Below are 26,862 nucleotides of genomic sequence, written 5' to 3'. Positions count from 1 at the left end.
AGAATGTTGTGTGAATTCTAGCATCCTTTCAATATGCAGGTGTTAAATCATCCTTGTATGGTTCTAATACAACAGAGCCATCATACGCAGAGCATGCACTATAACACTGGACCCCTAACACCCCCTCTACTCAGTCTTCACACTACTCCCACCTGGTCGCAGATACAGATCCCCATAGGCGAGCTTGGTTTGACAGAAGCTTTGTCCCATTGGCTATAGCACTGCTAAATAAAATGGCCATGTAATGTGTCCGGTGTGTTATATGTGTCCGGTGTGCTCATATGTGTCCGGTGTGTATATATGTGGGATGATGTGCACCATTGTTGTGAGGCTGGGTGGATGTTATTGTTTATTTGTGTTTTATACATGTATTGTTGTAGAGACGGTGACAACAAATCTTCTTATTAAGGACAAATAAAGATCTATCTATCTATCTATCTATCTATCTATCTATCTATCTATCTATCTATCTATCTATCTATCTATCTATCTATCTATCTATCTATCTATCTATCTATCTATCTATCTATGTAATGAACAAGAATAAATAGTGTAATTCATCCACAGGCACAGGCACAGAAAACACAGAAAGGAAAAATATTAAAAAACAGAATAAATGAATAAAGGTATAAATAGGTAAATAATTAAATAAAATAATTGTAGGGATGTGAGTGATGGTTTTCTTCTGTTTCAATGATAATGCATGTTACATCCTCATTTAAAATGAATGAAATTATTCCAAACTAGGCTATATGTCTGAGTATTTTATATTATCATCACTGCTTATTTGATTGTTTTTCATTCTTATTCTTATCCCATCTCTCTCTTTGGTGTCTGCTGTGTAGGGTTCAGATCACTGGCAGTGGGACGAGATGAAGTACAATGACTTATCCTTCTACCCTAAACCGCTCTCCATGCTCTTCTCCGGGGTCCCCTCCAGTCCGGATGCAGCCTTCACCTGGACCAATGGGAAGGTGTTCTTCTTTAAGGGGGACGAGTACTGGCGCATGAATGAAATGCTGCGGGTCGACAGAGGATACCCACTGAGCAAGAAGGAGCGCTGGATGCAATGCTAGGGGGTCCACCACCAGAGGGCAACAGGTACAAAGAGGTGATCAACCAGCAGGGGGCGCTGGTTCCACTCTAGGGGCATTGACAACTATGGAACCTCAACGACAGTGATTCATAGCTGAGCTGATTTTATTTCACTGGATCTGAATTCAAACAAGTGACTCCCTGCTCCAGCAGGATTATTGTTTAGTTTCTGAGCATAAATGAGTTTGTTTTTGTGACTGCGTGTGTGTGTTATGCAACTTTTGTATGATCTCAAGGAGAAATCAAGGAATGCCTTCTGTTTTTCTCTCAAACATATGTCTTGGATTATGTGTCTTAATACTTTCTGTAAGATGTAATATGATGGGAGTGTGCACTTTCTGTTAAGCCTTTATTATGCAACGCTTTAAAATGTAGCTAAACACATCCATTATCTTGTGAATCACACTGGACTGTGAGAAATCATGTGGCTTACGTGTGTGTCTTAAGTGAAACTTTTTCTACAATTACACAAGACGTGATGTCCGCTGTTAAACTGTCTTTTTGACTGCAGTTTCTTGCACCAAAAGTGGTACAAAGGCAAATTGTTCATTGTGATCAAAGCCTGGTCTTTACTGTATTGTCTGACACAAAAAATACTTGCACCATGGCAACCCCAACCACTTGCAGAGTAGGAAATCCTCTCCATGACCTTCTTTTTTGTTCATGAAAATCTGATGAGTAATGCCAGTGTTGCAAAGAGCTCAAAGAAACAAACAGTGTAATTTATCAGACTTAACCAAAGAGCAGAATCTGGTTTTTGTATCAAACACATTTATTTATCTTTAACATTTCTATCAACAGGTATGTACATGTTCAGGTAACAAAGTGCTTTGTCCCTGCCAATTCCAAACAACAAAAGGTATCATTATTTAAAAATCTACAAATGAACAACAGACATGCTTTGTTTTTTTGCCCTTTTTTCAAATCTACCATGTACTTTGTCATTATATAAAATAAATTATAAAAAGTTTACTCTGCGAGCTTACAGTACACAAATCTTCACCTACTGTATTCTGACACATAAAGAAGTCGCAGAATTAAGAGTGCTGCTGGGAAAGATTCGGCCAAAAGCTCAGTCAAAGAGCTTTTAATAACAGACTATTTCATTTGCATTGTTTAGTTATGCTTCACTTTCATACTTCCACTTATCCTACTACATATTCTATTTTACTCTCACTCCATCTACAACAAAGAAAAAAAGTCATTCAACAAACTTTCAGAAATTTTAAGACCACACAGGAAATAACACAACACTTCATGGCAATGACTAACGTTTAGGTACAGTACATGTAATGTCAAACATATTGCTTTGTCCTATTCACAACCAAAACAGACACACGCTCGTTCTTGAGGCTCGTACTTGCTTCTTAAGCATTTAATACATAACGAGAAGAAATCAAGGACCTTACTATGTAAAAATCAGTCTGGAGTGTCTCTCAGAGAAACACACAGCTTGCAGTGGTTATAGTTTTCACCAAACAGGAGTTTGACACATATTCTGTCTCTTCCACTGAACACCCAGGCGGACACAAGTCCTCGCTCCGGGTCGGTCTGAAGGCAGGGTAAATCCTTGACTAGGGGATCAGTATATTTGTTCTACTCTACTTAAGGCAGACACAGCTGGAGAACCAGAGAGCACCACTCAGTCCTTTCGCATCTTTGTGTTCCTCAGACCCTGATGACGGGGGTCGTTGTTGTGAGGGGGGCAGTGGACCCGGTGTCGAAGTCCAGGTCAATCATGGTGTGGTTGGCAGTTCCCAGGCTGCTAAGGGAAGTGCCGGTGCCCATCTGTCTGTCCCGCAGACTTTGCAGGTAGCTCTGGGGAACAGAGAGAGAGAATGAGATGAGTGAGATACAATAGAAGTTAGGTGATAAAGAATTTATGGCATCAGTTTTGCAGCACACGCCATGTTGGGTGACACTGACCGGTGCCAGTAGATCCCCAGCGTAACGTTTCACTGGGGTGGGTTTACGGCGGTATGTGCCTTCCTGCCCACCTGCCTGCTGGCGCTTCTTGGCGTCCTTCTCACGAATCCGCATTAGCTGGACTCTCTTCTGTCTCCGACTGATAACAACTACAAGGAGAGGAGGAAAAATTCAGAAGCAGCCTTTAAGATCTCTTCATTTAACAAATAGTCATTTCAGTCAGACTATGACACATAGTAGAACAACATGTTTTAAGTAGTCCAATAAATAAATTGTCCAAAAATGATTTTTTTTTCCAATAATTATCAAACTAAGAAGAGTACAATTATGAGCTCAAGCACAAAGAACACAGAGAAATAAACTTATGAATAAATGATCGCAGAAGCAACACCAAGGACAACTCAAATACGTCATATTAAATCAATTTGCTAAAAGGATCTTTGCCTGTTGACACTGTGGCAAAAAGTTAGCTTCCATCTCAGGCTGGTCTTTAGAGTTGGTGAATAATAACAGATACTGGGCAAAGATATGAGAGCAGCCTGGGGAGCTACAGGACCTCATCTATGTTAAGAAATGTCGGGCAAGACCCTGTCCTGCAATCCAGACAACAGCAGCAGAGCCGGTAAGTTCATCCCTTAGCTGCTGATAGCTCTAAAGTAACTAAGGGATAAAGCAACAACAGTCAAAGTTGGGACATCTGCCTCATTTTTTAGACGTGAATCAACTGCAAAGCCCAGAGAAGAAGGATGACTGACTTTAGTTAGTAGCTGGGTAATGAGCAGGATGATGTATGGTGAATGGGTCGTGATGTAAATTAGAATCCCTTCCATATGAGACCTGTTAGTGTCCTGCTCACCCTGTCAGGATCCTTATTTGCATAACCACCCATTCACTGTACAATATCTCTAACAGACTGTACGATCATTTATACCTATCATCAGCAGTTAATAGGGTTTTAAGATATATTTTCTAGGTATAAATTATTTGCATGTATTAGAGTTGATAATTATAATACTTGTATTTGCTAATGATTTGAATGTGCAATGCTTTGCCAATGTGTCTCAAAATTGTCTATATTGTGTTTTCTGAACCGTCTTTATTAACTACTGCAGAATTTACTTCCTGTTTGTGCTTGATTTAAAATGTCTCTTGTTAATTGTAAGTGAAAAAAATCAAGGATACATTTTCACATAATCTTTCTCAAGAAAATATCACAAAAAAAAATATTAACAAGACTGAGTAAAGGGCCGATTTGTGTGTTTCTGGTTGGCTGTTCCAGCCCAGGGCAAACTTGTGATAACCCATGTAGTAACTTTGGGATTGCCTTTAAATGTGTTCCTATGGGCGTTTTCCAACCAGAGGAACTTTACCCCAGAACTAGCGACTTTAGATAATCTCCCCCCTAAAAAGTCCCTGCTAGGGGGTAGTACTTTTCAAAGGTCCCGGGGCTTTTGGGGGGCAGGGCCTGCAAAGCTGAACGTGTCTGATTGGTAGATTACCTGCAGTGTTTTTATTCCGCCCGCCGTCCACAATAACATCACACACGTGTGATCCACTTCATTTCTCTTTCTTTAATTTGTTCTATCTTTTTTGTATGTGTGTGTACTTTTCAAAAAAAAAGAAGACGCTGTGATTCACTTGATTCAGCAGCTTGTAACAGTAGTCTTCTCTCAGCCCACCGTGAATGCGGATCTACCGGTGATACTGTTTTAAAAGTTCAACTGGAGACCTTCAGCTGAACGTATCAGTGTTCGTGGAGTTCACAGTTTAGGAACTTTCCAATATGGAGGAGTAAGCTGCTTTTAAACAGAATAATCTTTACAAATCCAGATCAATACATGTAACCTATGTATTGTGAGAGCCTCATGATATTTCCTCCTTACCCTCAGTGTGTGAGAAACTGTCATCCGTCAGTTTCCATTGAACCAGCACTCCGATGAGGCTGAGGGCGGGCCAGATGCCCAGAATGACCCAGCTGTACCAGCAGAGAGGAGGCCCCGGTGTGAGTCGTAGGCAGTCATACATATGCGTGGCCAACGCCAGCATCTCCACAAAGTAATCAGCGCACACTGTCATGATGGCTGCCCCAAACACGGCCGTGGAGATCATGGTGAAGAGCTTCTGCCACTGAAGCGTCATCACAGCAAACAGCATGCCCGTTCCCAGGAGAGCACCGAGTGGGACCCACACTGTGGTGGGAGTGTAAAACTGGTGAGTGACCAGCAGGGCGGCGAGAGCCAAGAGGAGGCCCAGCAGCAAGCCGGTCATGAAGAGGCCGACGCTTCGCACCAGCATGGTGACCAGACCGCACAGCAGGCCTATGCCGAGTCCAATACCTGCGCTGGCCTCCACACTCAGCTGAGTGTCTAGCACATGCTCCTTGTGACACAACAGGAAGATGATGACAGAGCCGAACATCAGACCAGAGAGGAACATGACCGCCTTGAAACAGCGATAACCTGAAAGAGGAGAAACAGGAGAGATCAGTGATGTTCACTTTTAACAAGAAACAGGCAATGCTGATTAGAAATCAGTGGGGTGTTATGTAATTCATGAAACATTATGTTTCAGCTTGGATGATGTCAAGGTCTGTTTCTCACCAAAGAAGCAGTAGATGATGCCAAAGAGGCAACACATGGAGCAGATCACGGCAGGGATGACATCATATTTCCTCACTATCTCCAAACTACAGGCATCAACCTCGGACACGCCCGCCCCGGCCCCCTCTGAGCTCAGCCCCGTGGGATCTGACATCCTGGATGAATGTGGGAGGCTGAAGTTCAGGATAAGAGTAGAACTCTATCTCCAATCCATCGGGGCAGGTCTGGCAACTGAAAAGGAAGAAGAAAAAATAGAGTGAAATAAAAGAAAGCAGCAAAAACAAAAACAAATATATATCATTGTTTCCCATGAAATGACAGAACCTGTAGTGGTGCAGGATGCAACAAGGTGACGTGTGTTTTCAAACTACTTTGATTTCTTTACCTCACTGTCTTTTAGTTCTTTTATTCAACCCCTTCACACCGGTTTGTCTTGCCCCTCTTCCTACCACTTTGTCTCTCTTGAATGTGTCGGATCCTTTGATACTCTTTGTCAGCAGTACATATTATCAAGAATCCGAATCCGCTTGAGGCTGGCTGCAGAAACACCGGAAACCACAAAGACACCAATTCAAAAAAGACGATCTTTGCAGCATTAATAAACATGTTCACAGCCTGGTTCAAAAAACGGCTTGGGTCTAAGAAGCTAATCTCTCTATCGGCACACACTGTACAGGGGGTGAATTTTTTTCTAACGCGACGGTTCAAAAGATATTAAGATTACGAGTTTTTGCCCAAATAAGGACATGACTGACTTGACTCCCTGATGGGAACACATAGCTGTTGGCTAGGAGGCTCAAACTCCGCCTCTTTACGTCACACTATGCCTGGTTGAGTTCTGCATTTCCAATATGGCTGCCGCCGTCGATTGGCTTCAAAACAGCGCTCAGGAACAGATGGGTGATGTCACGGATACTACGTCCATATTTTATACAGTCTATGGTCGGGGTCTACAGGTTATTAGACACAAATGGCAACCCCCCCCCCCCCCCCCAGTTAATTGATCGCAGATGTCAGTAAAAGAAGCCTAAAAATTGTAGACGTGTGTTCTTGGGAAGCTGAAAATATACTTAGGCGGCCCGCCAAGGCATCATCTGCATGTGGGAAACATTGTATATCATGATCAAGGAGGGAAACTCAAGAACCCCCTGAGTACAGTGTGACATCTTCAGGTCAACTGGGACTTCTTCTTGTCTGCTGTGTGTGTAGCTGTCACAAACTCAACACTTAAAGCTATGAGTCTCAGTGTGCATGGGCAGATACACAAGCATCTTATTCACTCACTTTAGCCCATGTGCCAAGACGCTCAATGAAATCTGGCTGTCATGAGGGGTTAAGGGGTAATCTGAGGTTTAAAAAACCCCATATATATGTGTGCGTGTGTGTGTGTACAGTGGATAGCAAAAGTCTACACACCCCTGTTAATATGTCAGGTTTTGTGATGTAAAAAATGAGACCAAGGTAAATCATGTCAGAACTTTTTCCGCCTTTGATGTGACCTATAACATGAACAATTCATTTGAAAAAAACAATTGAAATCTTTTATAAATATTAATAAAGTGGTTGCATAAGTGCACACGCTCTCTTATAACTGGGGATGTGGCTTTGTTCAAAATTGACCAATCACATTCAAACTCATGACAAAAAGTACTCAGTATATACACCTGTCATAATTTAAAGTGACTTTGATTAATCCCAATAAAGATCAGCTGTTCTAGGAGGATTTTCAGGACATTTCCTCAGTTGCATCTTACAGCAAAAGCCATGGTCCACAGAGAGCTTCCAAAGCATCAGAGGAATCTCATTGTTGAAAGGTATCAGTCAGGAGAAGGGTACAAAACATGTTCCAAGGCATTGGATATACCGTGGACCACATTGAAGACCTATGTCACAACAGTGACATTACCAAGACCTGGACATCCCTCCAAAACTGATGAAAAGACCAGAAGAAAACTATTCAGGGAGGCTTCCAAGAGGCCTACATCAACATTAAAGGAGCTGCAGGGATTTCTGACCAGTACTGGCTGTGTACTACATGTGACAACATGTCTCCTATTCTTCATATGTTTCGGCTGTGGGTAGGGTTGAAAGTCGGAAGCTGTTTCTTATGAAGAAAAACATCCAAGCCTGACAACATGTTTCAAAAACATACATGAAGTCTCCCAAAAGCATGTGGCAAATGTTTCATGGTCTGATGAAACCAAGGTTGAACTTTTTGGCCATAATTCCAAAAGGTATGTTTGTCATAAAAACAACACTGCACATCACATAGAGAACACCATACCCACAGAGAAGCATGGTGGGGGCAGCATCATGCTTTGGGGCTGTTTTTCTTCATCTGGAACCAGGGCCCTTAGTCAAGGTGGAGGGAAGTATGAACAGTTACAAAGACCAGTCAGTTTAACACAAAACCTCCAGGCCTCCGTTAGAAAGATGAAGATGAAGAGGAATTTCACCTTTCCACATGACAATGAACCAAAGCATACATCCAAATCAACAAAAGCAGGCTTCACCAGAAGAAGATTAAAGTATTGGAATGGCCGAGCCAGAGTCCAGACCTGAATCCAGTTGAATATCCGTGGGGTGATCTGAAGAGGGCTGTGCACAAGAGAGCCCCTCACTATCTGATGGATTTGGAGCTCTTTTGTAAAGAAGAATAGGAAATACTGCCACCTCAAGATGTGCCATGCTAATAGGGGTGTGTAGACTTTTGATATCCACTGTATATATGTATATATATTAAGGTAAGTCTCATCACTATCACCTCTCTCTTACTCCCCTCTATCCCTCTTTCAAGACCCAACTCGGTCGAGGCATTAATAGGTACTTTATTAATCCCCAGGGGGGGGAATCAATTTTTTTTCACTCGTGCTATTGAGCAGTTGGGGGTTCAGTGCCTTGCTCAAGGGCACCTCAGCAGTGCCCAGGCAAGTGAACCAGCACCTCTTCAGCCACCAGTCCACTTGCCAAACTTCGTCCATAATGGGACTCGAACCGGCGACCCTTCAGTTCCCAAGCCAAGACTGAGCTACTGCCGCCCCCATGATGGCTGTCTAACATGAGTCTGGTTCTGCCTGAGGTTTCTGCCTGTTAAAAGAAAGTTTTTCCTCGCCACTGTAACTAGCTAAATACTGCGATGTGCAATGTTCATGATGGATTAAGGTGGGGTCAGACTGAGTCTTACCCTGTCTTGAAGTTGGGTCTCTGTTCATAATTTGACATAGAGTGGTCTAAACCTCCTATGTTTGTAAAAGCGTCTTGAGATAACGTTTGTGGTGATTTGGCGCTATACAAATAAAGGTTGATTGATTGATTGATTGATTGATTGATTGATTGATTGATAAAGTCATCTTAACAATACATTAAGATCTTTTCAGGAGCTGTTTCGCAGTAAAGCCATGTGTTCTGTAAGTGAGTTGGTAATTTGTTTAGTGATACATTTCAATTTTCCATTAATTAACATTTTCACAACATACACAATCATTCTTGATGGACAACTTTTTATAGATCACCAGTTCACAAAGTCACTTTGTCCCAGAGAACAACACATGTCCCCGGATCAGAAGCGACTTGAAGGATAGAAACTGAAGAGGCACACATGAACATTGATAACTGTTTGATAAAGGTTTGACTTCAAAATGAGTATGGCAGTTAAATTCTGTGAAAGACAAGAAGTTACTGAATGTATTTTACAGTGCCCCCTCCATGCAGATACTTGCCTCTGTAAACTGAACACAGTGAAAGATGCATTCAGTACAAGCAGCCCAGTGTCTGTGCAAATCCCAAACATGTGGGTTAAAGAAGCTAATGCTGTTAAATACCAACAGCTGGGCCAATCCAGGATTTCCTCATGGTATATTATTATATTGTTATTATATATATATTATATTATAATATATTATATTGTATTGGTATTTAAACTACCAAGATGGACCAGTGCAAGTTCTATGTTTGTATCAAACAATGTCCCTATGTTTCATGCTGTACTGAGAAATTTGATGTATAAATTTATGTGTTGCTTAGCTGATTCAGAAAATGAAATTTTAAGGGAGCTCACTCAGCCCACATTAAGTGACACAAGGTATTTTTCTTGCTTTTGGAAACATTGGAACAAAAGCCTTTTCATGCTCTGATCAAACTGAATGTGTAAACTGTGGTCATATGATCTCTTTATTTCTTGCTGGACATGTATTTGACTTATTTTTATTCTTTTATATTACTCTTGTGCTGTTATGGACCAATGAGTCTGAAATAAAGTATATCTATCTATATTCTATGATGTCGTGTGGGGCTTTGTTCTTTCATGGGGTAGGTATTGTCAAGAACATCACGATTCAATTCCATTGCGGTTCGACTCATCCCGATTGGATACTGATCAATATGCTTGTGGATGAGAGAAACGTTCCTTTATTTGCATCAGTACACTGTGGTTATAAATAGAGATGAAAAATGCACACATTTATGGCAGCCGGTGTCATAAAGCAAGATTACAGTTATCAACTTCCACATTCACCATAGGACACGGGCAGCACTGGTATGATCGTCTGAAGTGGCCTCTCACTTTTTAAGGCATGCCACTGAAGGGACTGGCACACTGGACTAGCAATTGACTTGTGCTGCTGACCTCCTGGCATACCAATGACAATGGCACGCACAGTGGCATGTGGCGTTACATGATACTTGCCACTTTTTGATCTTGCTGTCACTCTTCATTATTGTGAGTAATAGAATTGATTTTAAGATTTCATGACTTGTCCATCAAGCCTTAAACAGTCAGTTACTCACTCCCTCTGGGTCAGCTCTAACCCCACAGCTGTGGAACTCCCTGCTTGGAGATCTCAGACAGGAAAGCTCAGGGTCAAACTTTTATTGTCTGGCCTTTAACTTTGCTGTGTTTTTATACCTCCTATTATTAAACTGCTGGATCTTGCTTATGCATTTGTTGCTTCTATTTGACCTGTTTTAATTGCTATCAGCCTGCTCTGATCATTTACCTCATTTCAATTACTATTTGCCTATCCTTTAACTGACTTCATAACTGATGTACAAATAAAGTTATACTTATTATAATCTATCTAAAGGCATGGATAATAAATACATGAATCTCACTGTATAGCAGGTACAGATTATAATGTTCATGTCTTAAAAGTTTGAAAGTCATCTTTTATTTAATTTCGTGCTTCAATATATTTTCATTTCACCTCCACCTTCTTCCCAGACCGGAGCTCTTTTAAAACCATATGTGATATTTAAGCTGGCAGGCCTGTGGAGAGCCACAGAGGGCTGCAGCAGGCTAAAGGATCATGGGTGGACTTCTCTCTCTGAGGCTGCTGGCAGGCCTCTTGTATGAGCTCACCACAGCTGAGATCCGATTACAGCAAACTCACGTTTTCTACTTGAGACAAACAGTTGGGAACAGTCAGTGCTGCCTTTACTCTTTGTGCCTTTCTAGATCTTTCTCTTTCCACCTCATCTACTCGCACCTCTCCTTCCACACCTGGAACTTTCCTTAACTCTACTTTCTCTTACACTGAAACAAGCCTCATTTGTTTGGCCTCTCTTTCTCAGACAAGGAGCTCTGTAATTTTGTGTGTCCTGCCTGTGAATGACTTTACATGGAAAAAATGAGAGGCTGTTGGAAAGTTTTCTTGTCTTCTTTAGTCACTATACTTCTTCAGTCACTATAATCTCTCTCTTTCTCTGCTTTCTGTCAGGGACAAGACAAGCAGCACAGCAGAAGACATGACTTTAATATGTGTATGGTTCTGATTACAGTTTCAAGACTCAAGTTTGGTGTCCGTCACATCATTCTGAGCATTAAAACTTTAATACTGAAAGGGAGACAAAATGTACATTACGTAATATGATTTTATGTGAGTGAAGTTATTTGGTTTAAAATCTAATAAATCTATCTCAACTTGGCTGGCTATCAATTCATTTTCAAACACTGTAGCAAATTCAACACTGTAGGTCATGAAAGGACTATCCTAATAACAGTAAAAGTAAAAGCTGGAAGACATCCCTAAAGTTTGTGTGAGGGAAACTAACTCATTCATCATAAAAACACAAAACAGAGACTAGATATAATGGCAAGTAAAACCCAGATATGATTAAACTTATCTCAGTCAACGATCCTTCTTGGAGAAGTCTCTGTAACCAATCAGTATTATAATGTATATATGAACACCAGCTGACTTCAATAAAGAGTGGTGGGCTCATGTAAATGTACACAGGGGGCACGGGCACAGCGATGGCTCGGGTTAGGGATCTTAAGGTAAGAAGAGTCTTAATACAACTAACTGGCAGAGCGTTTTTTGTGTGTTCTCAACATCTGTATGAGTGACCTCTCCACCTCCACACTCAAAAAAAGCAACATAGGTGTCTGTTTTATCAACATAAGTATAACATGTAGCTTCTTTTATATGAATTCATGTTTAGTGGTTTAACATTTTCAAATCATGTAGTTTTAACACAACATGCAAAATCCTTCAAACTACAAGATTGCTTTATGTCAACACAACCTAAAAGGTTTAGGTAGAATCCCATCTGCAATACCTCTCCAGAGCAGAAGGTGGCAGTAACGTGCGACATCTACGGTGGAGAAATGTCTCAATCAGTAAGCACTTATTTCAAAGGTCTTTTTCCAAACTTGACACCAACTGGAGGTAAACTAAGTTGGCACGTTTAAACTGCTTAATGTAAAAATTCTTGACATGTCAAAAATGTCTTATTTTCTCAATAATTACTATTTTAGAGTTTATTTTCACATGATAAAAAGGTGATGATGATTGTATATATGAGCTGCACAGTGGTGCAGTGGGTACCGCTGTTGCCTCAAAGTTAGAAGGTTCTGGGTTTGAGTCAGGTGCCTTTCTGTGTGGAGTTTGCATGTTCTCCTTGTGCATTCATGGGTTCTTTCCGGGTACTCCGGCTTCCTCACATAATCCAAAACATGCTTACCAGGTTAATTGGTCTCTCTAAAATGCCCGTAGGTGTGTGTGTGTGTGCGTGAATAGTTGTCTGCCTTCCGCCCGAAGTCAGCTCCCCACAACCCCAAACGGGATAAGCAGTCAAGATAATGGATGGATTGAACTTGCCTTAGTTTTGTTCAGTCAGCATGATTACTTAGTGTTATTGTACCATTCAAAATTAAGTTGGACCCAAACATTGCAAATAAGTAATGGTAACGTCAATACTTTATGTTCATTCAACATATTTGGGTCGTTAACAAATAAGCCTCAAAGAAAGTTGTTTTTTTTAAGTATTTCCAGAATGCATATTTCTGTGTCTGGAATAATGTGTTTTAAGAAGGCTTGTACGCTAAACGTCTTTTTTTACCCCTTCAGAACAGTTTCAGGCATTAAAAATGACAACAGAGGAGGTATCTGTGTTGTTGTGGATGGTCTTGTTTGCTTTTGAGGGTCATAATGATGCATCAGTACCAGTTTCAGTCCGTTTCTCAGCCAGTTAAAAACTCCTCATAGTGCCTTTAACTTGAACACCCAAAAAATGTCAGGTGGCGCAACCAGATATTTGTCAAAATATATGTACTTTCCTATCATTTATTCTAACTGAAACTTTTAGTAAGTATCCCTTAGAGTGGTTACAGTGCTTTACACATTTTTATTTTGTGAGTATATTTCTAATTTACAATATATTAGGATTTTTGCATTCTATTGGCCAGGTATAAACTATACATTGTATAGTTTTAGGTTGGTTGTACCACGTGACATGGAAAGTGTTACCGTCCACCTATAAGTTGATAAAAGCTTTTCTATTATTATTTAAGAGACATCTAAACCTTTTAACTCAGCCATTACAATTAGTCGGGGTCCTCTGAATGATTTCATATGTTGAAGTCCATTATAATTACTTACTTTCAAAATAAAAGGTCCATGAGTACAGTGGTGCCACCCTGACATTTGAGAACATGCAAATTGATGGACAAAAGTTTTTAAATAACCTTAGGTGCCTTTAAACTATTGATATTTATGAAATTATGTTTATTTCAAAGCTCTTATAGGTAAAATCATGCCATGGTGTTTTAATATGAATTTATTATTCTTAAAATATTTTTTGAGTCAGTGTTTTAAGTCAGTTCACTTGCTCGGACAGTTGCGTCACCTGACGTTTTCAGGGTTTGAGATACTTAAAAATAAAATAAATCTCAATATTTGAGTGTGCTGAAATTGTATTTTAAATAAGCAGGTTTTATAGAATTAATTAATGTATGTCTTAAAAATAACTGTTTGTTTCAAAAGAAAATAATGGATCAGAACTCAAAAATATGCACGTCATGTCAATGACCCATTTACAATTAGTTGGTTCAACAAAATGCTAAATGAAAGCATTTTAATTAGGTGGAAATTATTTCCATCATTTTATTACTGTTATATCGCTGTTAAATGTTGTCCTGTTGTGTCTGCATGTGTCTTCTTTAAAATCTCTCATTGCTGCTTCCTGATTGTCTTGCTCCATGTATTTTTTGTCAATGGTCACTTTCTCAAAACTGTCATATTATGTACTTATGTAGCTTTTAGTCATTTTTAATCATATGGTGCTATTTGTACTTTTCTTTTCTTCTCTTTTTTTTGTTTGTTTGTTTGTTTGTTTGTTTGTGTTTTGGTTTCTCCTCTACCTTTGTACTTTGATTTTATTTTACTCAATTTTATCTTTGTTTAATCATGATCTTTTTAGGGAGCCTTTTTAACATCTGGCAAGGGACTACGGATGTAAACTAGCCTTTTGGCTAACTCTGGCATATTTACAGAAATGTTAATTAATATGCATGGTCCTTTTAAATAATAAATAAATAAATAAATAAATAAATAAATAAATTACATTCACCCAACAAATTATTTCTTTGAGTGCGGAAGCTCCAGTTAGATATCGTGTAGATATGAATAGGACAGTGTAATCCACTTTATACAGAGATCCAGTTGTAAAGGAGCCCTGCCATTGATCTGCCTTTCTCTGCTGAACCAAACAACACCCACTTGTTTCTGCCCCAGTTTATGACTTTGCATGACTTATAAACAAAAACATGGTCTAACACACACAAACACACACACACACACACACACACACACACACACACACGCACACACATTTGGCATTATACATGCACAGAAACAGACACACACTCAGCTACAAACAAGCACAACAAGCTCCACGAGGTAACATAAATATTTAACTCTACGTTACTATCCCACAGGATTAATGGTTCAACATCTCCCACCATTCTGTCTGTGTACCTTTTATACAGAGCAGGAAGGAGGCCGAAAAGCATGAAATGCTCTCCACACACCAACATACAGGAAAGAATGGGTTAATACATTTGCGTTTTATGTCTTAGAGTGGCTACTCTTGCCCAATAATCCAGGACCCAGGTTGCGTGTGACCCAGAAAAGGAGGTTAGAAAATAGGCTGACTGACACAGGAACCTCATTGTTTGGGTCCATTGTATCACTCTTTGATCTTTTCACTGTGACTGCCTCTACGTGTTGGTTTCAGCTCATAATGTCGAACTGTTTGAACAAATAAGGAACTAGACTGTGGTAAATACAGTAAACTTCACACTATCAGTGCTGGTTTAACTTACTGTCATTGATTGGGTCATTAATGCTGTGGCTGGAAAGTCCCAGAGCCACCTGGTTGGATTTGGAAATGAAACACTTTCTTTTTTTTCAGCAACCTGCTCGACTTCTGCTGCACAGTTGATTATTAATGCACACTACGTGGTGTACTGTTGAAGGGGAAACTGTGCTTGTTACTGGATATATAAAGACAACAAAGTCTGAACCACTGAATGCAGATGCAATACATTTGCAGTATTGTCTTGAGCATAATTGAATACAGCTCTGCACAAAGTTTTTTAAATGAATAAATTTCAAAAAAGGATACTTGATAGAAAATAATGGATTAATTTAGAAATGAAAGGAGTACATAGTATCCTCCCTTCTATTACATCTCATGTTTTGTTATATTTTATGCTGCAACAGATAAAACGTTTGTGTTTACCGTTGACGTTTTGATAACGAGTGTGAACTAGTTAATATCTCTTAACTACTTTAACATCAATTACTCCACATTCACACTCCCATATCTCAGTGCATCTGCCTCATGTTTCCTCTGTGTGGGTTTCAATGGTGTCCAATGTCTAGCAGGCTAGGAAGTACTTGCTGCCTTGGGAGAATAGAGCCATTATGGGGCCAAACAAAGACTCTGAGGCCCATGGCTGTGACCTCTAGTGGCACTGAGAGGAAACCATGCGGACAGAAAAGGAGACCACATAGAGATGGCTGGGAGCACCAAGGAAGCTGGTAGTTCCCCCAGTGTTTGCTTTTAGATGGGTGCCAAGTATTTGTCTTCAGGGGGCTGGTGAGTGATGGAGGGAGGGGGTCCAAACTGGAAACAGAACCATCTATCTTAATGACTGAGCTCTCTTAGGGCCCCCAAAAGATCTCTGCCCATCCCAGCTGAATTTCCAAAAGCTAAAGTCCCTGGCAACTTAATAAATACAAGTCAGCAAGACTTGGGAGTCTGCAACCATGCTAGCATATCTTGCAGATACTATTGAACCAGGTCACTACAAAGTCACTTAACACTTTCAGGTTTTGATTTATTAAGAAAAATATTTAAGCTTAGACCTGATCATAGTACCAGAAGAAATGTGGAACTAACAATGACACCAGAATGACCTTCTCTGGACCTTGAATGCTAAAGATATCCAAGCAGCAACCTCAATGTTGAAAATGAAGCCAAAGTAGAAGCGCAAAAATCTAGGAACCCCCCCATTAACACTCATGTTTAAATTACCATTTTAACAGCACAATCAACATGCTTGGTTCATGAAATGGTTTGGATCTGAATAACTCTTTTCCTAAATTGTGGGGTTTTAAAGAAAAAACAACTTGTGTTTTCAAGATTTAAAGACTAAGAGTTTTCCATAGATATGCACAATTGGGGCCAGGGCTGAGTTGACTTAGAGGCAGGCACTGTTGCTGGGTTGCTGTATGACCAACATGATTGGTGTCAAAACCCCTCCTCAGAAACCAACATTACTGTGATGTTACCAAGACTATATCCATGTTTTATACCATCTATAGAGATACCCCATTACCATCTCTTCCTTCCTTACATCAGTTCAGTTATCTTGACTTGAGTAATGGCTGGTACCTTCCTATAATGGTTAGAATATTCATCATATTGGTGGACAATACTGATTGCTGTTATTTAGTGAGCTGTGACTAACATTACTGCCACAATTGTCAAAACGTATTACTAGATTTTAAGTATTATTGGAGGCAGATGCATGTACTGGTTCGAATGAAGTGCACCATTTCTGGTATCTACATTGGCACATAATCATTGAATATCCATCAATGGTATTTAATATGATGACAGAAAGGTCAACTTTCTGATGATACCAAGATTCAATAGCTGTTCTGATATTTTGGATTAAACCAAAGTCATAAACTGGCTCATTGACCGGCTGAGGCTGAAGTTTAGCAACTCTCATTTTAAATGAAACCATTAGCAGCTTCAAAAATGTCAAACACCCTTGAATGTATTTGATGTATTTGAACAAAGAGAGACAGCCCATATAATGGTTTCCAGAAGTATCAGTTACATCACTGAGCAGGCAACAGTTTGAGACTGTGGTCTAACAAACAATAAGGATCAACTACAGATGACCTATTGGAATATCATGTTGCCCCTGAAACGAAAACTTGCAAATAAGTGTACTCCCCCTGAACAAACACAGTGGGGGGTTAAGCAGCACAGACTTGAGTGCTCAGCTGCTGAGAAACAGGCCAGGCCAACTATGAGTTCCCACATAGCTAATTTGGGTGTGTTAAAAACAGGGGTAGGCGTGCATGAACACAGCCAAGGGTTCTGCGTTCTCCTCCGTCTTGACAACAAGGGACAGCTGAAAGGCTGAAAGACTTCTGGTGCTTGGATGACTTGGCGACCTGACAACTTCACTTGGACGGCCCTACCAAGAATGAGAGATGCGCCGAGTTCTTCCTTTGCAGTTGCAGCCATAAATCAGGAAACCAACCACCCTCAGTCGAACACCCTGACCAGCTGAAGGACTGATGGAGTCCAGACAAGCGGCACTGTGGCAATAACACTGTCACAGTGGGGGTCGTTAAAATAGATGCCATACTGTGTAAGGATAAAACTGGATAAGCATGGATAAATGCATGCTCATTATTACAATAACATCTGCTTTCACTGTGGATTATACTGAGACAGGCATGAGCCGCTATAGAGCATCCTGCCCTGTAACAGGAAGGGGAAGCTTAGGACCAGATGAGGAAGTGGAACATCAAGTTTCAGCAGGAACTGACCCTTGTGTATGTGGCAGGGAGCAGAAGCACCAACATAAAGATCATCAATACTGAAACATCACTTCAGCTCAGCAACACTACTCATTTGATTTCAACTGAAAATCTAAGTCTGGAAAACATGGGAGGGTGAGCTAGGACTCTGTGCTGCACCATAAAGTTAGCATGGTCAACACAAATAACTTAGTAATCTGGTCATGCTAAGGAAATAACAGGAACAGGAGCCTTGCAGTGCGATGAAAATCAGCTTGTGATCTGTCTGGCTCATAGGTTAATCCACATACAACACGTTCCATTGTGTCAAAGACTATCTTTGTGTGATTCAAACTGCTTACAGTCTTGTTTGTGCATGGGTTTGCTGTAGGGATGCACCGATCCTACTTTTTAGGTCCTGATACCGATATCGATACCTGGGTTTTGGTATGATACCGATACTAGCCAATCCGATCCCAGTATTGATTTAACAATCTCTATTCCTTAATGTGAGGATAGAATCATGTTTTGGCAACTTCAGGCTTTTCTGACTTGATGGTGAACTGTACCTGGGTTCCAAGTGCTAAACCAGAGGCTCGAATCCCTTAATTTCAAGGATCAGGAACAATTAAATCCAATAACCTGTCCATTTTTTCACACATTGAATCTATTAATAGAAGGTTTCTTCCTTCTTTGCAGTCGGCTACAGCTCACATAAACTTCCTCCTTTGGGATTCCATTATATTTTTTAGCGAACAGCCATCCGTCGAAACATTACCGCTGCACATGTTGCAAGTTTCCGGCGGAGTTGTTAGCAAAAGAAGCGTGACATGCAGCTAAACTGCAGAGCATCTGTAGTTATCCTCCATCATGCTCCACCGGGCGAAAATGCACAGACCGGCCGGCGCTGATGACGTAGGAGACGCACCTAGCTGTTGTAAACACAGAAAAGCATAGAACTGAGATGAATAGATCTGCCATATGGATCGGCACGATATATTGGCGCCTTGTCACCGATATCCAATCCATCTTTTTGAGTCCGATCTAGCCGATATCCCATACCAAGATCGGATCGGTGCATCCCTAGTTTGCTAAAGTGTTTACATTTTACTACCAAGTGGCAACCTCTGGTCTCAAAATATGAAGCCTATGCGGAAGTGTTATAAACTGCAGTTCATTGAGAATCCACTTGAGGCTGGATTGATTGCTCTGAGATGTTTATAATTCTCATTCATTCACTGTAGCTCTAAGCTCAATGAAGCCATACTTAAAACACAATGAGCCAGGTAATTTACCAGTTCATGACTAATTTATTTTAATTTATTACCAACCAGCTTATCATATCTCTACTATCAGGTACACCTGTCACACACTAAATCTAAAACCTGTCCAGAGCTCTTTATCATGCTTCATCCTTCTACATAGACACTCTCTTAGAGTTGTATGACTGCACGCATACACAGGAAGATATTTTGACTGTTCAGTGTTGACTACAAATGACACATGGGATTCATTTGCATGCAAAATAATCACATGGAAATGTGTGTCTGGCAACCTTTATTGCACGTGGCTCTCGTTCATGACTTGTATTAAGAGCTTTCAGCACATTGCATTACCTCACTTGAGTTCCATTTCAGGGTCACATGTGATCAGGAACAACAAGAAGGCACATTTTTTCCCCTGATCAGGGTTGTAAGTAACTCCTTCGTTTACAGTCTTTTACTAGCTATAAACTATATTATCCCAAATCATCTCTATCACCAGTCAAACGTTTGTACACACCTTCTCATTCAAGGGTTTGTATTTATTTTAATTATTGTAAACACTGTAGATTAATACTGAAGGCATCAAAACTATGAAAGAACATATATGGAATTATTTAATTAACACTAAAGTGTTAAACAAACCAGAATATGTTTTATATTTTAGATTCTGTGAAGTAGCCCCCTTTTTCCTTCATGACAGCTTTCACACTCTTGGTATTCTCTCAGTCTGCTTCATGAAGTGGTCTCCTGGAATGGTTTCTAATTAACATGAGCCTTGTCAAGCGTTCATTTGTAGAATGACTTGCCTTCTTAATGTGTTTGAGGCCATCAGTTGTGTTGTTCAGAGGTAGGGTTAGTACACAATGGATAGCCCTATTTGACAACTGTTGTAATCCATATTATGGCTAAACTATATCATTTCATAGTTTTGATGTCTTCAGTATTAATCTACAATGTCAAAAATACTTAAAATAGATAAAAAACATTGCAGAGAAGGTGCGTCCAAACTTTTAACTGGTAGTGTATAAACTCTAACACTGGTCTTAACATAATGAATGATGAAGATGGAAACAATATTATGAGCAGAACGATGGCATTTGCCTGTAAAGCTGGCTTTGTTTATAAAACCACTTAATTTGGCTCAAAGCAAAGTTTGGAATTTCCAAGTTATGGGTCACAACCTGAGTTATTAAAATTCACATCTTTTGCAAATGTCCCCAAACTGAATAGCTATTTGAAAGTTGCAGCAGGATTAGCAGCTGTTAAAGAGACAATGTGTCTGTCAAAATCTCACTGGCAGCTGCAAAACTTGGGCTGAAGCTGCCTCTAATCTCAGATCATTTAAAGCTCAAACGACTAGGTTAATGATTTTAGAGACAAACCAACTGCCCTCTCACCACAGACGCCATTCTCTTTCTAATATTTTACAAGTGATATCCTGCTACTTTCACCCTAGTAATCTCTCAATCTCATTCCTGCTTGACTTAAGTGTAAACAATGGAGGCCTTTTAACTTAAGACTGCAGAGAGCTACTTATAGTGAGGCATGAAAAGATCAGTAACACAATGTGAAGCCTTTTGAAGAGAGTCACATGTTGATGGTGCATGCGTGCATAACGTACGCCAGTATACACATGGTCATTAACATGGTTAAAATCCATGCTAAGAACTATTATTCATCCATGAAGTTCAAAGTATGTGCTGCAGTAAGTTGGAGTTTTGACCCAGCAGCACGGGAAGGAGTTCACAGTATGTGCACCGAGCAAGGAGGGGCAGTCCCACAACGCTCTATTAGGGGTTTGTGGTGGAGAGTAGCATTTAGTAGGCAATGTGGTGGAGGGAGTCTGATGTCCATATGTGAGAGCATGACATTATGGTTGTGTATGAGATAATATATGCTGGTGATGAACACTAGCTTGGTGTAGGCACCCTATAAGTAACCACCCATTGGGCAGAGAAATCTTTGAGGAAGTCACCAACGCCTGACTGCTCCCAGGACTGTCCTGACCTCTGACAGAACTGAGCCGGGGGAAATCTTAAGCCTGGTATTGTAGCATGTATCAAAACTTTAAGCTATTTCAAATGCTTGAACTAATGATTGAGCGGCTCAGGCAGACTGCCAAGATAAAATCAAATAAGCCGGTGATTAAATTAGATAACGCTTAGATGGGATTGCTGTATAACATAAGGGGGGGTCAGAACATAGTAGCAGTTCAGACCTCCACGCAGTGCCTATATATGTCTGCTGCTCTGTCATTTAGAGCAGCCATTTAACCCTCTTTGTCGAGTTCCAGTCGACAATAATTGTACCTCCTACAGCGATCTCACGATCTTAAAATATCACGCTTGGGCTTCTTTTCCTGAGCAAACTCAAAGCCACTCTCATGTTGCAACTACAACCAGTGTTTAAGTGCTATAAGTAGCCTATGGATGGGTGTTTGAAAATGACTGGTATCGTTTTTTTTATGTGGTTTTCATATGACAATGGGGCTTTTCTAGCACCAGGGAGCTCCTTCTGTTTGTTAGTGCAACACAAACTCAGGTCAACACTCAGCCATGCCAGTTCTATTTTTCTGCATTTGATGCCAGAAGCTCAGTGTGTTCTATAAAAGTATGCAAAAGCCTTTAAACAAAAATACAATGAATCACGTCTAGCCCCTTTACAATAGTCTTTTTAGTTTCTTCCTTACTTTAAAAGGTTTCTTTTTTAGAGGAGAGGTTAGACTAAACCCACTTTTCATCATTCATGAGGCAGAGAATCTGAAGGAAAAATATATGATTCCATATAGATATGCAAATGAATTGGCCCAATTTAATTAAATTAACTAAAAACAGAAAAGCAGTCAGTCATGTTGTACAGAGCACAGTGTTCTACTCGATAGATGAATGCCAGCTATGAGTCTTGTGCAGAAAACAGCAGCAGATATCCTCCTCATCACTGCTTGTGTTTATAACGAAAAGCTAAAAACAACAGTGTGGAGATTTGCACCATGTGCTGTGCATATGGACAGATGCAGGAGGCCTGAGAAGGAGGCCTGAGCATGTGGCTTGACATGGCTGGAGTGCTCACTCAGTCAACTATGAAGACCTCTGAAGTAAAAGTTTATTTTGACTGTACACAACAGCATCAGTGGACTTTAGAAACAGCAAACGTACATCTAGCTTTGATTCTAATATAATGCAAACTTTGAATTAAAGCTTGGCCTCCTATATGGGAAGTCTTAAATTGCTGCATGTGTCAACTGCTTTCACTCACTCTCTTCCAAAAAACTCTCCTGAAAGTTGCTTAAAGTGTGTGTTCCTTCCTTCATTTGGTCATTAATTAAATGTAAATGTGTGTCATTGTTAAAGGTAAGTTAGCATGGTGCAAGTTTATTCTAATAGCCAATAAGAAACACAAATGAGACCTGTGTGTTCATGCTAATTAAGTGGTGCCAGCAAAACAACATGTGCAGTCTAACTTTCATCACTCTCTGCTGTCCATGCTCTCTTTTCTTCCCAAAAAAAAGGGAAGGGCTTCCCCCCTCTGTCTTTTGAAAGGGGCCAAATCACCTGGTGTCGCCTGACAGAGTATATCTCAAGTTAAATGGGGGTGCACTGAAGGGGTGTAACTACAGAGTGAACTCCCCAGTAAAGACAGGACCTGTAGGTTGTCATCATACTGCCCAAAAAACCAAGAGGCCTGGATCACACAGCAGAACTACAGGGCCAGGGCTGTCTGCATGCTGCGGGTGCCAAAGAGAAGACAAGAAAATGTTGCACCACATATAGTTTGCATATTTTCTAAAAACTACAATGAATGGTAATAAGAATGCAGAAACTGGAGCTCTGTTTGAGTGAGTGGTCTGTTTACTGGTTACCATGTGGAGTTGACATAAGAATGTATGTAACAGGATTCCACAACTAAGCATTGTAATTTTTTTTGCTTACAGCTGAAGGGTACCAACAATTATCCACAACGTGTGTGAAACCCAATGTATACAGTTTAGGTCAGTACAACAGGAAGTGTCTGGTTCAGTGCGCACAAATAAAGACATTTCTATACTGGATAATTCTTTCTGTTAACGATGAATGGAAGTTGCATTGTGTGCTTTTACTGTAAAACGGTTTAAACAAGGAACAGCGATGGAAGCAGGATTGGTAGCTAAGTATTATCACTGAAATTCCCAGCTGTGGAACCTGGCACTGATCAGTCAGGATCTAAGGTTGAATCCAGGGCTGGCCCGTGGCATAGGCAGTATAGGCAAATACTAGGGGCGCCGGCCATCCATAGGGTGGGGGGGGGGGTCATTTGCACCCTAAATTAGCGAGGAAGAAATTTGAAGATAATAGGATAAAGAATATTATTTTATCTAATAAAAATTTGGGGTTAAATTGAGGACTGATGCCAGTAAACATTTAAAAGCTTGTGATTAACTTTTGGTTTTTAAAAAATGGTTTCCAAAGAAGTTTTTGAGGTCTATAAGTGTTCATGATTTACTTTTTTTTGTTGTGTTTTTGTTGTTTTCTTTACACTTTGGAAGCTGTTAGCTTAATTAGATAGAAAATGAAGGCACGGCTTAAATACGCATTTTGCTTCTGTCTTTTCACTCATCACCATAGATTGTATAAAATATGGACGTAGTATCCGTGACATCACCCATCTGTTTCTGAAGAGCTGTTTTGAGGCCAATCGTCGGCGGCAGCCATATTGCTTCTGTCGAGCCAGTGTGACGTAAAGAGGCGGGCTTTGAGCCTCCTAGCCAACAGCTACAGCGTTCCCACAATCAGCTGTGCCTCCCATTGGAAGACTCATAATCTCAATATCTTCGAAATTGCCGTGTTAGAAAAAAAATCCACCCCCCTCACAGTGTGTGCCGATCAGGGGTGCATCTCGCTCGGCTGGAAGTGAAGCTTTCAGCAGAGTGTCTGCCCCCTGGTGGCTGGCTGCAATATAGGTCAAAAACTGTCAAACTTTAAGAAATAAATACACATGGTACGAATGTTTCTCACATCCGTATGCTGTGGTGATATGTAGTTAGTATTTTACTGTTTTGTGTTCAAGGCCTCTTTTTTCTGAAAAGTTTCTTTTTCGTTAGTTATTAGAGTTTAAAAAATTGGATTTTACTTCCAGGTTTGCTTTGATTCACAGCCGTGACACAGAAATTCTGTTGCTTTACAGGCTCTGGCTGCACAATGGCTGCGCCCAGGAGAGGGATTTTTTGGCTTCAGAACCGTACAACGGGAAGAGGCGGAGCAACGCTGTCCATTTTTATTTACAGTCTATGGTGCCGATCAAGAAATGAGCTATCCAGACAACATGCGTCTTTTGTACTAGGCTGTAAACATGTTTATTTCTGCTGTAAAGATCGGCTTTTATGAATTGGTGTGTATGTGACTTCCTGTACTTCCAGAGCCAGCCTCAAGCTGATCCTTGATGAACTGCAGTTTTTAGCACTTCTGCATTGGACTCATATTTTTAGACAGGAGGTTACCGCTTGGTTCTGTGCTTCAGTAGAGTCATGGTTGTGCAAGATGGCGGCCTCCATGCAGGGAAACCCCCTCTTACTTAGATAAAAGGCTCATTCTAACTTAACAACCAGTGTTAATTTTGGCGGCTATTTTAGATGTAGTCTTAGTCTTTAGAGGAAAATGCCTGATAGTTTTAGTCACAGTTTAGTCTTTTCAGCCCTTTATAGTTTTAGTCTAGTTTTAGTCGACGAAAACTCAAAACATTTTAGTCATTGATTTTTGCTGAAACATCTTCACTCTTTAAATAATTAATGTAGTCGATCAGATGTCAGTATCAGGGTTATAGCAGGTGTTAAGATCGTCAACATTTCACTCCTTTAACACTTTTGCTTGTGTAATATCTTAAGCTAAATAATTCAGCCTGGCTCTGCTAAAAAGTCCAAAGAAAACCTTCATGACTTTGGCTTTTTTGAATTGGTGTTTATGCTACTTCCTGTACTTCTGGAGCCAGCCTCAAGTGGATCCCTGATGAACTGCAGTTTTTAGCACTTCCACAATAGACTCGTATTTTTAGACCGGAGGTTACCGCTTGGTTCTGTGCTACAGTAGAGTCATGGCTGTGCAAGATGGCGGCCTCCATGCAGGGAAACCCCCTCTTACTTAGATAAAAGGCTCATTCTAACTTAACAACCATTGTTAATTTTGGTGGCTATTTTAAATTTAGTCTTAGTCTTTAGAGGAAAATGCCTGTTAGCTTTAGTCACAGTTTAGTCTTTTCAGCCCTTTATAGTTTTAGTCTAGTTTTAGTCGGCGGATACTCAAAACATTTTAGTCTTTGATTTTTGCTGAAACCTCTTCACTCTTTAAATAATTCATGTAGTCGATCAGATATTGGTAACAGGGTTATACCAAGTGTTAAAATCGTCAACATTTCACTCCTTTAACACTTTTGCTTGTGTTATATCTTAAGTTAAATAATTCAGCCTGTCCCTGCTAAAAAGTCCAAAGAAAACCTTCATGACTTTGGCTTTTTTAAATTGGTGTGTATGTGACTTCCTGTACTTCTGGAGCCAGCCTCAAGTGGATCCCTGATGAACTGCAGTTTTTAGCACTTCCACATTGGACTCGTATTTTTAGACAGGAGGTTACAGCTTGGTCATGTCTTAATACATTACTGTTACTTTTTTTAAAGTGTAGGTACAGTGAAAATGGTTGTGTTATATAAAGACTAAATAAATTATTATACTATAATATTATGTATTTTGAAAAGGTATTATTTTTTCCTGTTAAATATCAGGGTTTCTTTTGGAGTTTATTTTAAAATAAAGAAATAAAAGCTGTATGTCAGTTGTCTCTCAGTGTATATGTGATGTGGTTGTTGGTGGAGTTGATTACAATACAAGGGGCACTCGATGAAACTTGCCTAGGGCACCATGTAAGTTAGGGCCGGCTCTGTTTGAATCAATCATTACTTTTGTTTGGAGGCTTTTGTTTACAGTAAACGACGTGAGGTGACTGAATTCAAATGATCAGAGAATCCCTGACACACAACCAAACCCGTGGGTTTAAAGTGACCAGAAGAAGTGTAGAGGTGTAAACTTTTGCGACACAGAAACAGATTTTCATTTTTAAAACTAAATAAAGTGTTTTTAGAAACTTACCGATGAGCCTGTGTGTTTGTTGTATCGTTACTTCTTCTTGACAATCGGCCCTGTCAAACAGGAAAAACTCCCCACCGTTCACAGACACAAAAGCAGCGGCGGTAGGGTACCAGGGAAAACCGGTTCTTTTCCCAACGTCTCCCTTTCCTAAACCCCACGAGCCGGCACTAAACTACAAATACAAAAACGGCATAGTTCTTCTCGTAACCATAGAACCATAGAATGATCTATACGGCGAAGCTCGCTCTGACTGTCCACAGATGTGAGGAGGGTTTAGTTCGTTTCCATTCTCCGCGGGTCCCCCTCTCAACTTAGTTCACCGTTCAAGTTCTTCTTCTGTGACTCCGAAAGAACTCCCTCCTCTCTGGAAAACACTCTTCCTCACACGCCTCCCCGATCCCTTTCTCTCTGTAGAAGTAAATGGCACTTAAAAAAACAGCAATGGGGGAAAACTTAACCCCCCTCTTCCTCCGAAGCAATCCCCAATCCCTCTATCTCCATCCAGCAGCGTCGTCAGTTGGACCGTTGGAAGAGCCCGG

At 40.3% G+C, this 26,862-nt stretch overlaps 2 protein-coding genes across 4 annotated transcripts in view; one reads left to right on the top strand and one right to left on the bottom strand.

The window, feature by feature from the left end:
- mmp19 (matrix metallopeptidase 19) overlaps window positions 1–2,067 on the top strand; it is an 8,471-nt gene extending 6,404 nt beyond the window's left edge. The window contains exon 9 of the mRNA XM_034694421.1: window positions 846–2,067. Coding sequence (XP_034550312.1) covers window positions 846–1,076 — 231 coding nt within the window. The 3' untranslated portion in view covers window positions 1,077–2,067. The remainder of the gene's footprint in view (window positions 1–845) is intronic.
- Window positions 1,847–26,862, bottom strand: LOC117820607 (transmembrane protein 198-like). 3 transcript variants are annotated; one of them, XM_034694442.1, is made up of 6 exons: window positions 26,324–26,859; window positions 6,071–6,158; window positions 5,622–5,852; window positions 4,905–5,480; window positions 3,022–3,170; window positions 1,847–2,913 (listed from the first exon to the last, which is right to left on the bottom strand). In XM_034694442.1, the coding sequence occupies exons 3-6, from the start codon at window positions 5,773–5,775 to the stop codon at window positions 2,764–2,766; spliced, it is 1,029 nt and encodes a 342-aa protein (XP_034550333.1). In that variant the 5' UTR covers window positions 5,776–5,852; window positions 6,071–6,158; window positions 26,324–26,859; the 3' UTR covers window positions 1,847–2,763. The 3 variants fall into 3 exon arrangements, with proteins under 3 accessions (XP_034550333.1, XP_034550341.1, XP_034550324.1); XM_034694450.1 differs by lacking the exon at window positions 6,071–6,158 and having other exon boundaries at window positions 3,093–3,170; window positions 26,324–26,862; XM_034694433.1 differs by lacking the exon at window positions 6,071–6,158.

Source organism: Notolabrus celidotus, chromosome 1 (genome assembly GCF_009762535.1).
Source record: "Notolabrus celidotus isolate fNotCel1 chromosome 1, fNotCel1.pri, whole genome shotgun sequence".
Classification (NCBI taxonomy): Eukaryota; Metazoa; Chordata; class Actinopteri; order Labriformes; family Labridae; genus Notolabrus; species Notolabrus celidotus.
Note: the sequence above shows the minus strand (reverse complement) of the source record. Positions and strands in the feature narration are given on the sequence as shown.

What these genes read in the sequence shown, in the direction of transcription:
- LOC117820607 (XM_034694442.1), bottom strand. Translation starts at nt 5,775, where the DNA reads ATGTCAGATCCCACGGGGCTGAGCTCAGAGGGGGCCGGGGCGGGCGTG. An exon ending in CATCATCTACTGCTTCTTTG is followed by an intron (nt 5,481 to 5,621) that starts GTGAGAAACAGA and finishes CTCCTCTTTCAG; the next exon opens with GTTATCGCTGTTTCAAGGCG. An exon ending in CAGTTTCTCACACACTGAGG is followed by an intron (nt 3,171 to 4,904) that starts GTAAGGAGGAAA and finishes CTCTCCTTGTAG; the next exon opens with TTGTTATCAGTCGGAGACAG.